Source organism: Chiloscyllium plagiosum, unplaced genomic scaffold (assembly GCF_037043375.1).
Source record: "Chiloscyllium plagiosum isolate Xiang-an unplaced genomic scaffold, Cpla_swu_hap1 HiC_scaffold_8, whole genome shotgun sequence".
Classification (NCBI taxonomy): Eukaryota; Metazoa; Chordata; class Chondrichthyes; order Orectolobiformes; family Hemiscylliidae; genus Chiloscyllium; species Chiloscyllium plagiosum.
In genome coordinates this window covers 106663824-106677326 of record NW_028270146.1, presented here as the reverse complement: position 1 = coordinate 106677326, position 13503 = coordinate 106663824, and the positions used below count along the sequence as shown (strand labels likewise).

The 13503-nt window shown below is 47.2% G+C and overlaps 1 protein-coding gene across 1 annotated transcript in view; it reads right to left on the bottom strand.

Annotated features, from left to right (window-relative positions):
* Window positions 1-6103: 6103 nt before the first annotated feature.
* The window catches only part of LOC122547546 (aldehyde dehydrogenase family 3 member B1-like), a 46153-nt gene continuing 38753 nt past the window's right edge, over window positions 6104-13503 (bottom strand). The window contains exons 3-4 of the mRNA XM_087989499.1: window positions 9963-10062; window positions 6104-6300 (exon numbers count right to left, since the gene is read on the bottom strand). Of these exons, the coding sequence (XP_087845625.1) occupies window positions 6104-6300; window positions 9963-10062 (297 nt within the window). The remainder of the gene's footprint in view (window positions 6301-9962; window positions 10063-13503) is intronic.

Sequence of the window (13503 nt, the reverse complement as noted above, 5' to 3'; positions counted from 1 at the left end):
GTTTCCTCCCACAGTCCAAAGATGTGCAGGTCAGGTGAATTGGCCATACTAAATTGCCCGTAGTGTTAGGTAAGGGGTAAATGTAGGGGTATGGGTGGGTTGCGCTTCGGCAGGTCGGTGTGGACTTGTTGGGCCGAAGGGCCTGTTTCCATACTGTAATGTAATGTAATGTAATGTAATCTAAACACAATCATGCAAACTACAATCAGAGTCGAGAAAGCACAACAGGTCAGGCAGCATCAGAAAAGCAGGGGGTTTAGCGTCAGGTCCTGCCCAACACATCGACTCTAATGCTGCTTGTGCTGCTGTGCTTTTTCCAGCTCCACACTTTATGGACTCTGACTTTCCCGCATCTGCAGTCCTCACTGCTTCCAAACCACAATCAGAAACTCACAGTCAAGATAATTCAGCCCAATTGATGCTTTGAAAATGAAATTATAACAGTGATTCAGGTGTCTGCATAAAGGTCTGTATCAGTCCCACAGGAAAAACAGTTTCTGTGTAAACCCACTTACTCAGAACACCCAATGATAGCCAGGGTCATGGAATATATTTCATTGGCAATCAGAGCTATTCCGTGCATCTACTGAATGCACTACTCTGCCTCGATGAACTATCCGACTGAACTCGACTCAGAGTTAATGAAGCCTATTATCTATACTCTCTGGAAATCTCCACAGGGACATGAGGATTGCAGCATTTTCAAAGTGTTCTTTTTTACAATTTGGGAAAACAAACCTATGACTTGTTTGGGAAAACAAACAATATGGTTGTGACAGAATATGTTTTAATGATGATACTGAATTGTTAAATAATAAAATTAGATAATTTACATGAATCGATTACTTTTTTGTTGCAAAAGTATACTGTACTTTATGAAATAAAATGCAAAATAAACTACATTACTGTCATTTCAATCAGACATGACAGATAAGGCAAAGTTACCATCGTCCCGCTCTCTCATTAGAGAGAGAGGTAACTGATGATAGTTTAACATGAGGGACACGATACCTCAGGCAAGGGGAGAGGGTGGGGAGACTCCTTCATGGTCACTTCAGTCAGTCAGGGATTTAAACCTCTACAACTGGCAGTACTCTGCAATACAAGCCAGTAGTCCAGCCAACTGAGCTAAATGAATGGTCATGTATGGAACATAATACAAAAACTTATTAAAGTGTTCACTTGAGGATTTTCACTTTAGTGACAGAAGCAAATGTACTGAAGCCAAATTTGCAGATGAAACACAAAAAGACCATTAGGCCATAAAACATAGGAGCAGAAATTAGGCCATTCAGCCCATTGCGTCTGTTCCACCATTCAGTCATGGCTGATTATTTTCTCAACCCTATTCACCCACTTTCTCCCTGTAACCCTTGATCCCCTTGATACTCAAGAACCTATCTGTCTCAGTCTTAAATACACTTAATGACCTGGCCTTCACAGCCTTCTGTGGCAGTGAATTCCATAGATTCACCGTTCTTTGGCTGAAGAAGTTTCGCTTAATCTCCATTCTAAAAGGTCTTCCCATTTACTCTAAGGCTGTGCCCTTGGTTCCTAGTCTCTCCTCCCAATGGAATCATCTTCCCAATATCCACCCTGTCCAGGCCATTCAGTATTCTGTGTGCTTGAGTTAGATGCCCCCACATCCTTTGAAACTCCATCGAGTATAAACCCAGAATTCTCAAATGTTCCTCATATGTTAAGCTTCTCATTCCTGGGACCGTTCTCGTGCATTTCTTCTAAACACGCTCCAGGGTCAGTGCATCCTTCCTGAAATATGGGGCCCAAAACAGCACACAATACTCCAAATGTCGTCTGACTAGAGCCTTATAGAGCCTCAGGAGTGCACCTCTGCTTTTATACTCAAGTCTTCTCAAAATAAATGCCATCATTGCTTTTGCCTTCCTAACTAGTGACTCAACCTACAAGGTTACCTTGAGCTGAAAATGTATTGCTGGAAAAGCGCGGCAGGTCAGGCAGCATCCAAGGATCAGGAGAGTCGACGTTTCGGGCATGAGCCCTTCTTCAGGAAACCTTGAGAGGAAAAGGTAGAAAGGTAGGTTTTGAGAGGGATACAGGCAATTTCCAGAGAGAAAATGATAGGTTTAATGAGTGCACAGAAAGTAAGTAAACAGAGTATAACGTGGGAAAATGTGAAGGTCATTTTGGAAGGAAGATTCAAAGAAAAGTTTTACTTAAATGGAGAAAAGCAGCAGAAAGACGCAACAGAAAGGGTCTGAGAGCAACTTGTGCATGAACACTGAAAGCTAGTACATTGGGGCAACAGTGAGTCAGAAAGGGAGGGCTAATGGAATGTTGGTCCTTATTTCAAGGGTGTTTGGAATATAAGAATAGGGAAGTCTTAACGCTGCTGTACAAGGCACCGGTGAAACTACATCTGGAGCTCTGTTTTGGCTCCCTTACTTAAGAAAAGGCATGATTTAATTTTCGGCAGTTCAGAGAAAGTTCATGAGGATGAACCCTGGTAGGGAGGGATTGTCTGATGAGCAAAGGCTAAATAAGTTGGGACTTTACTCACTGGAGTTTAGAAGAATGAGAGGTGTCTCATTGAAATATACTGGACTCTTATGGAGCTGGACAGTCAATGCTGAGAGGATGTCTCCCCCCCAAACCCGACCTCCTTTAGGAAAGTTTAGGACAGCTGGCACCATCTGGTCACCAATACAAGACTGAGATGAGGAGGAAATTCTTCACTCAGAGGGGTGAGAGTCTTTGGAAGCTTTGCTACAGAGAGATGGAGCTGAGCAGAGTCCTTGTATATAATGAAGGCTGAGACAGATAGATTCTTGTTCAGTCAGGGAATCAAGGATACGTGGCACGAGCATGAGGAATGTCAGATTCGCCATGATCCTATTGAGTGGTGGAACAGGCTCAAAGGAGTTGAATGGTGCACTCCTGTTCCTATTTCTTATGTTCTGTTATGTGTTGCCATCCAAATGGAACATTGATTGAATATGCTAATAAATATATACATTCCAGTAGGAGCAATGAGGATTCTATATGTTACCAGCCCTCACTCCATAATGGCGGATCGAGTTGAGGCAGTAGGTTTGCCTGAGTGGGGATTGCTTACTGCCCTGAGCTCTAGTGAGTCCCTCAGCACGTTTTCCTGGATCTTGGCAAAGGCCAGTCTGTAACATTCACCCAAAGGATGGGTCTTTCCACTGGGAGAGCAGTGGAAACTGGTGTATACACACACACACACACACACACATGCACACACATCCTTGTACACATACATGCACCCTGTGCATACACAAACCCCTGTATATGCACACATCCCTGTACATACACACATATATATACCCCTATGCGCACACAGATCTGTACATACAAACATGCCACTGTACACGCACACCCCTGGACACATACACACACTCCTGCACATGCACACACCTCTGTACACATACACACAACCCTGTACATAAATACACCACTGTACACGCACACCCCTGTACACATACACACACCCCTGCACATACACACACCCCTATACATACACACACCCCTGCACATACACACACCTTTGTACACATACACACACCCCTGTACATACACCACTGTACATGCACATCCCTGTACACATACACACACCCCTGCACATACACACACTTCTATACATACACACACCACTGTACACACACCCCTGTACACATACACACATCCTTTACATGCACACAGCACTGTACATACACACATACATACACTCCTGTATACACATGCCTGTACAATCACACACATTTAACCCTGTATACACACACACACACAACCTGTACACACACAAACATACAACCCTGTACACACACCCCATACACCCACACAAACATACACATGAGGGCGGCATTGTGGCTCAGTGGTTAGCAATGCTGCCTCACAACACCATGGCCCCAGGCTCAATTCCAGCCATGGGCGACTGTCTGTCTGGAGTTTGCATATTTTCCCCGTGTCTGCGTGGGTTTCCTCCGGGTGCTCCGGTTTCCTCCCACAGTCCAAAGATGTGCAGGTTAGGTGAATTGGCCGTGCTAAATTGCCCATAGTGTTAGGTGCATTAGTCAGAGCGAAATGGGTCTGGGTGGGATACTCTTCAGAGGGTCGGTGTGGACTTGTTGGGCCGTGTACACTCATATACACCTCAGTACATATACACTCCTGTACACACACACCCCTGTAAATACAAACACCCCTGCACACACACACGGCCATGTTCACATACACATACACCCCTATACATGGACACACACACAATGTACACACACATGCATACCCCTGTACACATTCACACACCCCTGCACATACACACACCTCTGTGCAAACACACACCCCTGCACATACACACATATGGACACCCCTGTACACATTCCTTTACATGCACACATCGCTGTACATACGCTTATACATACACTCCTGTACACACATCCCTGTATAAACACACAAATATAACCCTGTATACAACACACGCAACCTGCGCCCACACACACCGGTTCACACACAAACATGCAACCCTGTACACACACCCCGTACACCCACACAAACATACACCCCGTACACACACCTTTGCCCCGCACATACACACAGATGCACACTTCTCTACACACACACCTGTACATTCACATATGTCTGTACACACACACACATACACCCCTGTATAGACACACACACACTCACCTGTACACACACACACTCTGGTATACACACACACGCGCGCACTCTATACATACACCCCTGTACATACACACACACACACCCTATACACACGCAGACATACACTCCTGTACACACACACATACACCCCTACGCACACACATGCTCCTGTACACACATACCCCCGTACACAACCTGCACCCCTGTATACACACACATACTCCTGTACACACAAAACCCTATACACTCATATACACCCCTAAACACACACACACACACACAGCCCTGTACACACAAACAGCCCTGCACACATACGCGGCCATATGCACACGCACATACACCCCTGTACACGGACACACACACACATTGTACACACACGCACACACATACCGTGTTGTTCTGTGCTCCAAGTCTGAGTGTCTCACTAGGTCATTCCAGAGGACAGTTAAGGGTTAACTGTATTGCTATAAATCAGGATTGAAGTCACAGGGGGTGAAATATCAGTCAGAATATTAGCATCACCTCAGTCGCCATCTCTGTTCTGCTTGAAAGTGGGATCCTTTATGTCAACTGGAGAAGTCTGTCCAATCTTCCTGGGGTTAGACATCAACAGCAGAAACTGGCCGATTGTGGGAGAAGGTCCATTTGGATTCACTCCGTGCCTTGCTCCATTGTTCTTACTCTAGCCCACTGACTGACCGCAGACTCCCAACAATCCACTCTGCATCACGCATTACCCAGACTTGGAAATATATCACCGCTCCTTCACTATCACTGGGTAAAGCTCCTGGAATTCTCTCCCTAAGGGCATTGTGGGTCTGCCTACAGCACAGGGACTGCAGTGGTTCACGAAGGCAGCTCACCCCGACCTTCTCAAGGGGGCAACTAAAGACGGGAATAAGTGCAAGTCCAGCCAATGTCCCAGGAGTGAATAAAAAGATGGCAGCCTTCCAGAGTCGGCACTGTGGTCAACAATCCTGCACCGTATACTTTGCGTACACACCCCTCGCCATCCTATTTTCATTCCATTATGTTCTCTAATCCTGCGCTCAGAATGACAGAATGCAAGAAAGCACAGATAACCTAAGTCACAGAGAACACCGGCGAGATTTCGATGCAATGTGCTTTAATCAAAAGTTTGAGAATCTGGGTTTTATCAAGGGATAAACAATTAAATCGTGAAATCGTAACACGGGAGTCATGAAGCAATGTGTCTTAAGGCAGTGTCCAGCCGTCGGGTCCTGCTGTGAAATCAATAACCAGGGATGTGCTAATTGTACAGGATGAGGAAACAAGAACAAAGGGTTTGCAGTTCCCTGTTGTGATGCACAGGTTGCAAGAGCGATAGGTAACAGGTATTAAACAAACAACAACAGGTTTTAATGCAGTAACAGATATTGATGCTGAACAACTGTGGTAGAGAGCTGTTCACGGTCCGAATCTACAACAGCTGACAGCTACAGTCTCTCTTCTTGATGTCAGTGGCCCAAAGGAGCCAGGTGAGTTTTTGTTCATTGTAGGGAGGGTAACGGGTAGCGTTGACCTTTTCCATCCCAACATTCTTCAGCAGACACGCCCGCTTGTGGGAGAACGTGTCAAAGCTGAACTTCCCGTGGTAGGCCCCGATCCCACTGTAACCTGCCAATGATCAATAAGAGACCACATCAACTCTGCCCAACCCCACAGCATAGTGTTCCATGCCAATCTATCGTGATGGAAGCAGCACTGCACTGTCAGAAAGTCAATACTGAGGGAGTGCTGCACTGTCAGAAAGTCAATACTGAGGGAGTGCTGCACTGTCAGAGGGTCAGTACTGAGGGAGTACTGCACTATCGGAACGTCAGTACTGAGGGAGTGCTGCACTGTCAGAGGGTCAGTACTGAGGGAATGCTGCACTATCAGAGGGCCAGTACTGAGGGAGTGCTGCACTGTCGGAGGGTCAGTACTGAGGGAGTGCTGCACTGTCAGAAAGTCAATACTGAGGGAGTGCTGCACTGTCAGAAAGTCAATACTGAGGGAGTGCTGCACTGTCAGAGGGTCAGTACTGAGGGAATGCTGCACTATCAGAGGGTCAGTACTGAGTGAGTACTGCACTATCGGAACGTCAGTACTGAGGGAGTGCTGCACTGTCAGAGGGTCAGTACTGAGGGAATGCTGCACTATCAGAGGGTCAGTATTGAGGGAGTGCTGCACTATCAGAGGGTCAGTACTGAGGGAGTCCAGGACTATCGGAACATCAGTACTGAGGGAATACTGCACTATCGGAACGTCAGTACTGAGGGAGTGCTGCACTATCGGAAAGTCAGTACTGAGGGAGTGCTGCACTATCAGAGGGTCAATACTGAGGGAGTACTGCACTATCGGAACGTCAGTACTGAGGGAGTGCTGCACTATCAGAGGGTCAGTACTGAGGGAGTGCTGCACTGTCAGAGGGTCAGTACTGAGGGAGTGCTGCACTATCAGAGGGTCAGTATTGAGGGAGTGCTGCACTGTCAGAGGGTCAGTACTGAGGGAGTGCTGCACTGTCAGAGGGTCAGTACTGAGGGAGTGCTGCACTGTCGGAGGGTCAGTACTGAGGGAGTGCTGCACTGTCAGAGGGTCAGTATTGAGGGAGTGCCGCACTGTCAGAGGGTCAGCACTGAGGGAGTGCTGCACTATCAGAGGGTCAGTACTGAGGGAGTGCTGCACTGTCAGAGGGTCAGTACTGAGGGAGTGCTGCACTATCAGAGGGTCAGTACTGAGGGAGTGCTGCACTGTCAGAGGGTCAGTACTGAGGGAGTGCTGCACTGTCAGAGGGTCAGTACTGAGGGAATGCTGCACTGTCGGAGGGTCAGTACTGAGGGAGTGCTGCACTGTCAGAGGGTCAGTATTGAGGGAGTGCCGCACTGTCAGAGGGTCAGCACTGAGGGAGTGCTGCACTGTCGGAGGGTCAGTACTGAGGGTGTGCTGCACTGTCAGAGGGTCAGTACTGAGTGAGCGCTGCACTATCAGAGGGTCAGTATTGAGGGAGTGCCGCACTGTCAGAGGGTCAGTACTGAGGGAGTGCTGCACTGTTAGAAAGTCAATACTGAGGGAGTGCTGCACTGTCTCAGGATCAGTACTGAGGGAGTGCTGCACTATCAGAGGGTCAGTACTGAGTGAGTACTGCACTATCGGAACGTCAGAGGGTCAGTATTGAGGGAGTGCTGCACTGTCAGAGGGTCAGTACTGAGGGAGTGCTGCACTGTCAGAGGGTCAGTACTGAGGGAGTGCTGCACTGTCAGAGGGTCAGTACTGAGGGAGTGCTGCACTATCAGAGGGTCAGTACTGAGGGAGTACTGCACTATCGGAACATCAGTACTGAGGGAGTGTTGCAATATCAGAGGGTCAGTACTGAGGGAGTGCCGCACTGTCAGAGGGTCAGTACTGAGGGAGTGCTGCACTATCAGAGGGTCAGTACTGAGGGAGTACTGCACTATCGGAACGTCAGTACTGAGGGAGTGCTGCACCATCAGAGGGTCAGTACTGAGGGAGTGCCGCACTGTCAGAGGGTCAGTACTGAGGGAAGGCTGCACTGTCAGAGGGTCAGTACTGAGGGAGTGCCACACTGTCAGAGGGTCAGTGCTGAGGGAAGGCTGCACTGTCAAAGGGTCAGTATTGAGGGAGTGCCGCACTGTCAGAGGGTCAGTGCTGAGGGAAGGCTGCACTGTCAGAGGGTCAGTATTGAGGGAATGCTGCACTGTCAGAGGGTCAGTATTGAGGGAATGCTGCACTGTCAGAGGGTCAGTATTGAGGGAATGCTGCACTGTCAGAGGGTCTTTGCTGAGGGAGTGCTGCACTGTCAGAGGGTCAGTATTGAGGGAATGCTGGACTGTCAGAGGGTCAGTACTGAGGGAGTGCCACACTGTCAGAGGGTCAGTGCTGAGGGAAGGCTGCACTGTAAGAGGGTCAGTATTGAGGGAATGCCGCACTGTCAGAGGGTCAGTATTGAGGGAGTGCTGCACTGTCAGATTGTCAGTTCTGAGGGAATGCTGCACTGTCAGAGGGTCAGCACTGAGGGAATCCTGCACTGTCAGAGGGTCAGTACTGAGGGAGTGCTGCACTGTCAGAGGATCAGTATTGAGGGAATGCTGCACTGTCAGAGAGTCAGTACTGAGGGAATGCTGCACTGTCAGTGGGTCAGTATTGAGGGAGTGCCGCACTGTCAAAGGGTCAGTACTGAGGGAGTGCTGCACTGTCAGAGGATCAGTACTGAGGGAATGCTGCACTGTCAGAGGGTCAGTATTGAGGGAATGCTGCACTGTCAGAGGGTCAGTATTGAGGGAATGCTGCACTGTCAGAGGGTCAGTACTGAGGGAGTGCTGCACTGTCAGAGGGTCAGTATTGAGGGAATGCTGCACTGTCAGAGGGTCAGTACTGAGGGAATGCTGCACTGGATGTCCTAAGGGAGCACTCATCTGTTCAAAATACTGTCATTTAGATTGACGTGTTTTGTCTCAGCCCACATATATCATAGATGCTATCTGGACAATCTGAAGAGTGGTGTGTGTGTGTGTGTGTGAGACAGAGGGAGTGAGTGTGTGCCTGCATGTGTGTGAGTGGAGTGCAACTGCGAGTGTGTCTGAGTGTGTATGTGAGTGAGAGTGTGAGTAAGTGCGGATGTATGTGTGTGAGTGAGTGTCTCTGAATGTGTTTGCATGTGTGTGAGTATGTATGTATCTGTGAGTGTGTGTATGTGTGAGTGTGTACGTGTGTGTGAGTGCACGTTCATGAATGTGAGTGTGAGTGCGTGTATGAGTGCGCCTGTGTGAGTGAATGTGAGCGTGTTTGTTTGATTGAGTGTGTGCGAGTGTGAATAAATGTGTGTTTATGTGATTGTGAGAGTGTGAGTGTGTGAATGTGAGTGTGTGAGAGTGAGTGTGAGAGTGTGAGTGTGAGAGTATATGTGTGTGCACGTGTGTTAGTGTGATTGAGTGTGAATGTGTGAATGTGTGTGTTTGAGTGGTTGAGAGTGATTGTGTGTGTGCATATGTTTGTGTGTATGTGTAAATGTGTGTATGTGTATATATGTGTGTAAGTGCATGTGTATGTGTGAGTGAGAGTGATTGCGAGTGAGTGAGGGTGTGTGTGTGAGTGAGAGAGAGAACGATTATGAGTGCATGTGTGAGTGCATGTGTGTGTGTGAGTGAGTGTGTGCACGCGCGTGTGTGTGTGCTTCGGTGTAATTGGCAGTGAGAGTGAGTGAGTGTGAACAAGGGACACAGGCCGCGGTTGGAGCCTGGGCCTTTCCATCTCCATCGAGTCCCAAGAAGAAGACTTACCGATCCCTCCGAAGGGTAATGTGTTGAGAGTCATCTGCACCATGTTGTCATTGGAACAGAAGCCCCCACTGCTAGTTTTCTCCAACATTTCATTCACCACCTGGAAACACAGCATCGGGTCAGAAACACTGCTGGGGTCAGGGTCGGGGGTGTAGGGCAACTCCCTGAAGGCAATACTCATTAAAAATTACAGGCTCTCAAAATCCGCTGGGAGAAAAAGAGAATGGGGAGAAGGCAGAGAGAGAGAGAGAGAGAGAGAGACTGAGTAAAGGAGGGTGAAACAGACAGAGGAAAAAGGCAAAAGTGGCAGACAGATTCAGGAGTAGGGAAGAGAGAAAGGGTGAGGCAGAGCCAGAGTGTGAGAGTAAAGAATAGGAAGACAGGAGCAACACAGAGAGACATTGAGAGAGAGGCAGAAAGAGAAAGGCAAAGAGAAGAAGTGACAGATGAACTGATTGAGAAACAGTGGCTGAGAGAGTGTGGAAAAAGAAGACAAAGGGTCATAGAGAGACAGAGAACATGAGACTGAAAGAAAGAGGCAAACACACAGAGATAAACAGAGACAGAGGGACAGACAGTGAGGGAGACAGAGAGACACACAGACAGAGACACAGAGACAGTCATAGAGTCATAGAGATGTACAGCATGGAAACAGACCCTTCGGTCCAACCCGTCCATGCTGACCAGATATCCCAACCCAATCTAGTCCCACCTGCCAGCACCTGGCCCATATCCCTCCAAACCCTTCCTATTCATATACCCATCCAAATGCCTCTTAAATGTTGCAATTGTACCAGCCTCCACCACTTCCACTGGCAGCTCATTCCATACATGCACCACCCTCTGCGTGAAAAAGTTGCCCCTTAAGTCTCTTTTATATCTTTCCCCTCTCATCCTAAACCTATGTCCTCTAGTTCTGGAGTCCCGCACCCCAAGGAAACTACTTTGCCTATTTACCCCATTCATGCCCCTCATAATTTTGTAAACATCTGTAAGGTCACCCCTCAGCCTCCGACGCTCCAGGGAAAACAGCCCCAGCCTGTTCAACCTCTCCCTATGGCTCAAATTGTCCAACCCTAGCAACATCCCTGTAAATCATTTCTGCAGCCTTTCAAGTTTCACAACATCTTTCCGATAGGTAGGAGACCAGAATTGCACGCAATATTCCAACAGTGGCTTAATCAATGTCCTGTACAGCTGCAACATGACCTCCCAACTCCTGTACTCAATACTCTGACCAATAAAGGAAAGCATACCAAACGCCGCCTTCACTATCCTATCGACCTGCGACTCCACTTTCAAGGAGCTATGAACCTGCATTCCCTAGAACCTTACCATTAAGTGTATAAGTCCTGCTAAGATTTGCTTTCCCAAAATGCAGCACCTCGCATTTATCTGAATTAAACTCCATCTGCCACTCCTCAGCCCATTGGCCCACCTGGTACAGATCCTGTTGTAACCTGAGGTAATCTTCTTCGCTGTCCACTACACCTCCAATTTTGGTGTCATCTGCAAACTTACTAACTGTATCTCTTATGCTCGCATCCAAATCATTTATGTAAATGACAAAAACTAGAGAAACCAGCACCGATCCTTGTGGCACTCCACTGGTCACAGGCCTCCAGTCTGAAAAACAACCCTCCACCACCACCCTCTGTCTTCTACCTTTGAGCCAGTTCTGTATCCAAATGGTTAGTTCTCCATGTATTCCATGAGATCTAACCTTGCTAATCAGTCTCCCATGGGGAACTTTGTTGAATGCCTTACTAAAGTCCATATAGATCACATCTACTGCTCTGCCCTAATCAATCTTCTTTGTTACTTCTTCAAAAAACTCAATCAAGTTTGTGAGACGTGAGTTCCCACGCACAAAGCCATGTTGACCATCCCTAATCAGTCCTTGCCTTCCCAAATATATGTACATCCTGTCCTTCAGGATTCCCTCCAACAACTTGCCCACCACCGACGTCAGGCTCACTGGTCTATAGTTCCCTGGCTTGTCTTTACACCCTTCTTAAACAGTGGCACCACGTTTGCCAACCTCCAGTCTTCCGGCACCTCACCTGTGACTATTGATGATACAAATATCTCAGCAAGAGGCCCAGAAATCACTTTTCTGGCTTCCCACAGAGTTCTCGGGTACACCTGATCAGGTCCTGGGGATTTATCCACCTTTAACCATTTCAAGACATCCAGCAGTTCCTCCTCTGCAATATGGACATTTTGCAAGATGTCACCATCTATTTCCCCACAGTCTATATCTTCCATATCCTTTTCCACAGTAAATACTGATGCAAAATATTCATTTAGTATCTTCCCCATTTTCTGTGGCTTCACACAAAGGCCGCCTTGCTGATCTTTGAGGGGCCCTATTCTCTTCCTAGTTACCCTTTTGTCCTTAATATATTTGTAAAAACCCTTTGGATTCTCCTTAATTCTATTTGCCAAAGCTATCTCATGTCCCCTTTTTGCCCTCCTGATTTTCCTCTTAATTATACTCCTACTTCCTTTATACTCTTCTAAGGATTCATAGTTCCTATCCTGTCCATAGCTGGCATATGCTTCCTTCTTTTTCTGAACCAAACCCTCAATTCCTTTAGTCATCCAGCATTCCCTATATCTACCAGCCTTTCCTTTCACCCTGACAGGAATATACTTTCTCTGGACTCTCATTATCTCATTTCTGAAGGCTTCCCATTTTCCAGCCGTCCCTTTACCTGCGAACATCTGCCTCCAATCAGCTTTCGAAAGTTCTTGCCTAATACTGTCAAAATTGGCCTTACTCCAATTTAGAACTTCAACTTTTAGATCTGGTCTATCCTTTTCCATCACTATTTTAAAACGAATAGAATTATGGTCGCTGGCTCCAAAGTGCTCCCCCACTGACACCTCAGTCACCTGCCCTGCCTTATTTCCCAAGAGTAGGTCAAGTTTTGCACCTTCTCTAGTAGGTACATCCACATACGGAATCAGAAAATTGTCTTGTACACACTAAGAAATTCCTCTGCACCTAAACCTTTAACACTATGGCAGTCCCAGTCGATGTTTGGGAAGTTAAAATCCCCTACCATAACTACTCTATTATTCTTACAGATAGCTGAGTTCTCCTTACAAGTTTGTTTCTCAATTTCCCTCTGACTATTTGGGGGTCTATAATACAATCCCAATAAGGTGATCATCCCTTTCTTATTTCTCAGTTCCACTCAAATAACTTCCCTGGATGTATTTCCGGGAATATCCTCCCTCAGCACAGCTGTAATACTATCCCATATCAAAAATGCCACTCCCCCTCCTATCTTGCCTCCCTTTCTATCCTTCCTGTAGCATTTGTATCCTGGAACATTAATCTGCCAGTCCTGCCCATCCCTGAGCCATGTTTCTGTAATTGCTATGATATTCCAGTCCTTTGATCCTAATCATGCCCTGAGTTCATCTGCCTTCCCTGTTAGGCCCCTTGCATTGAAATAAATGCAGTTTAATCTATTAATCCTCCCTTGTCCCTGCCTGCCCTGACTGTTTGACTCACTTCTGTTCTCAACTG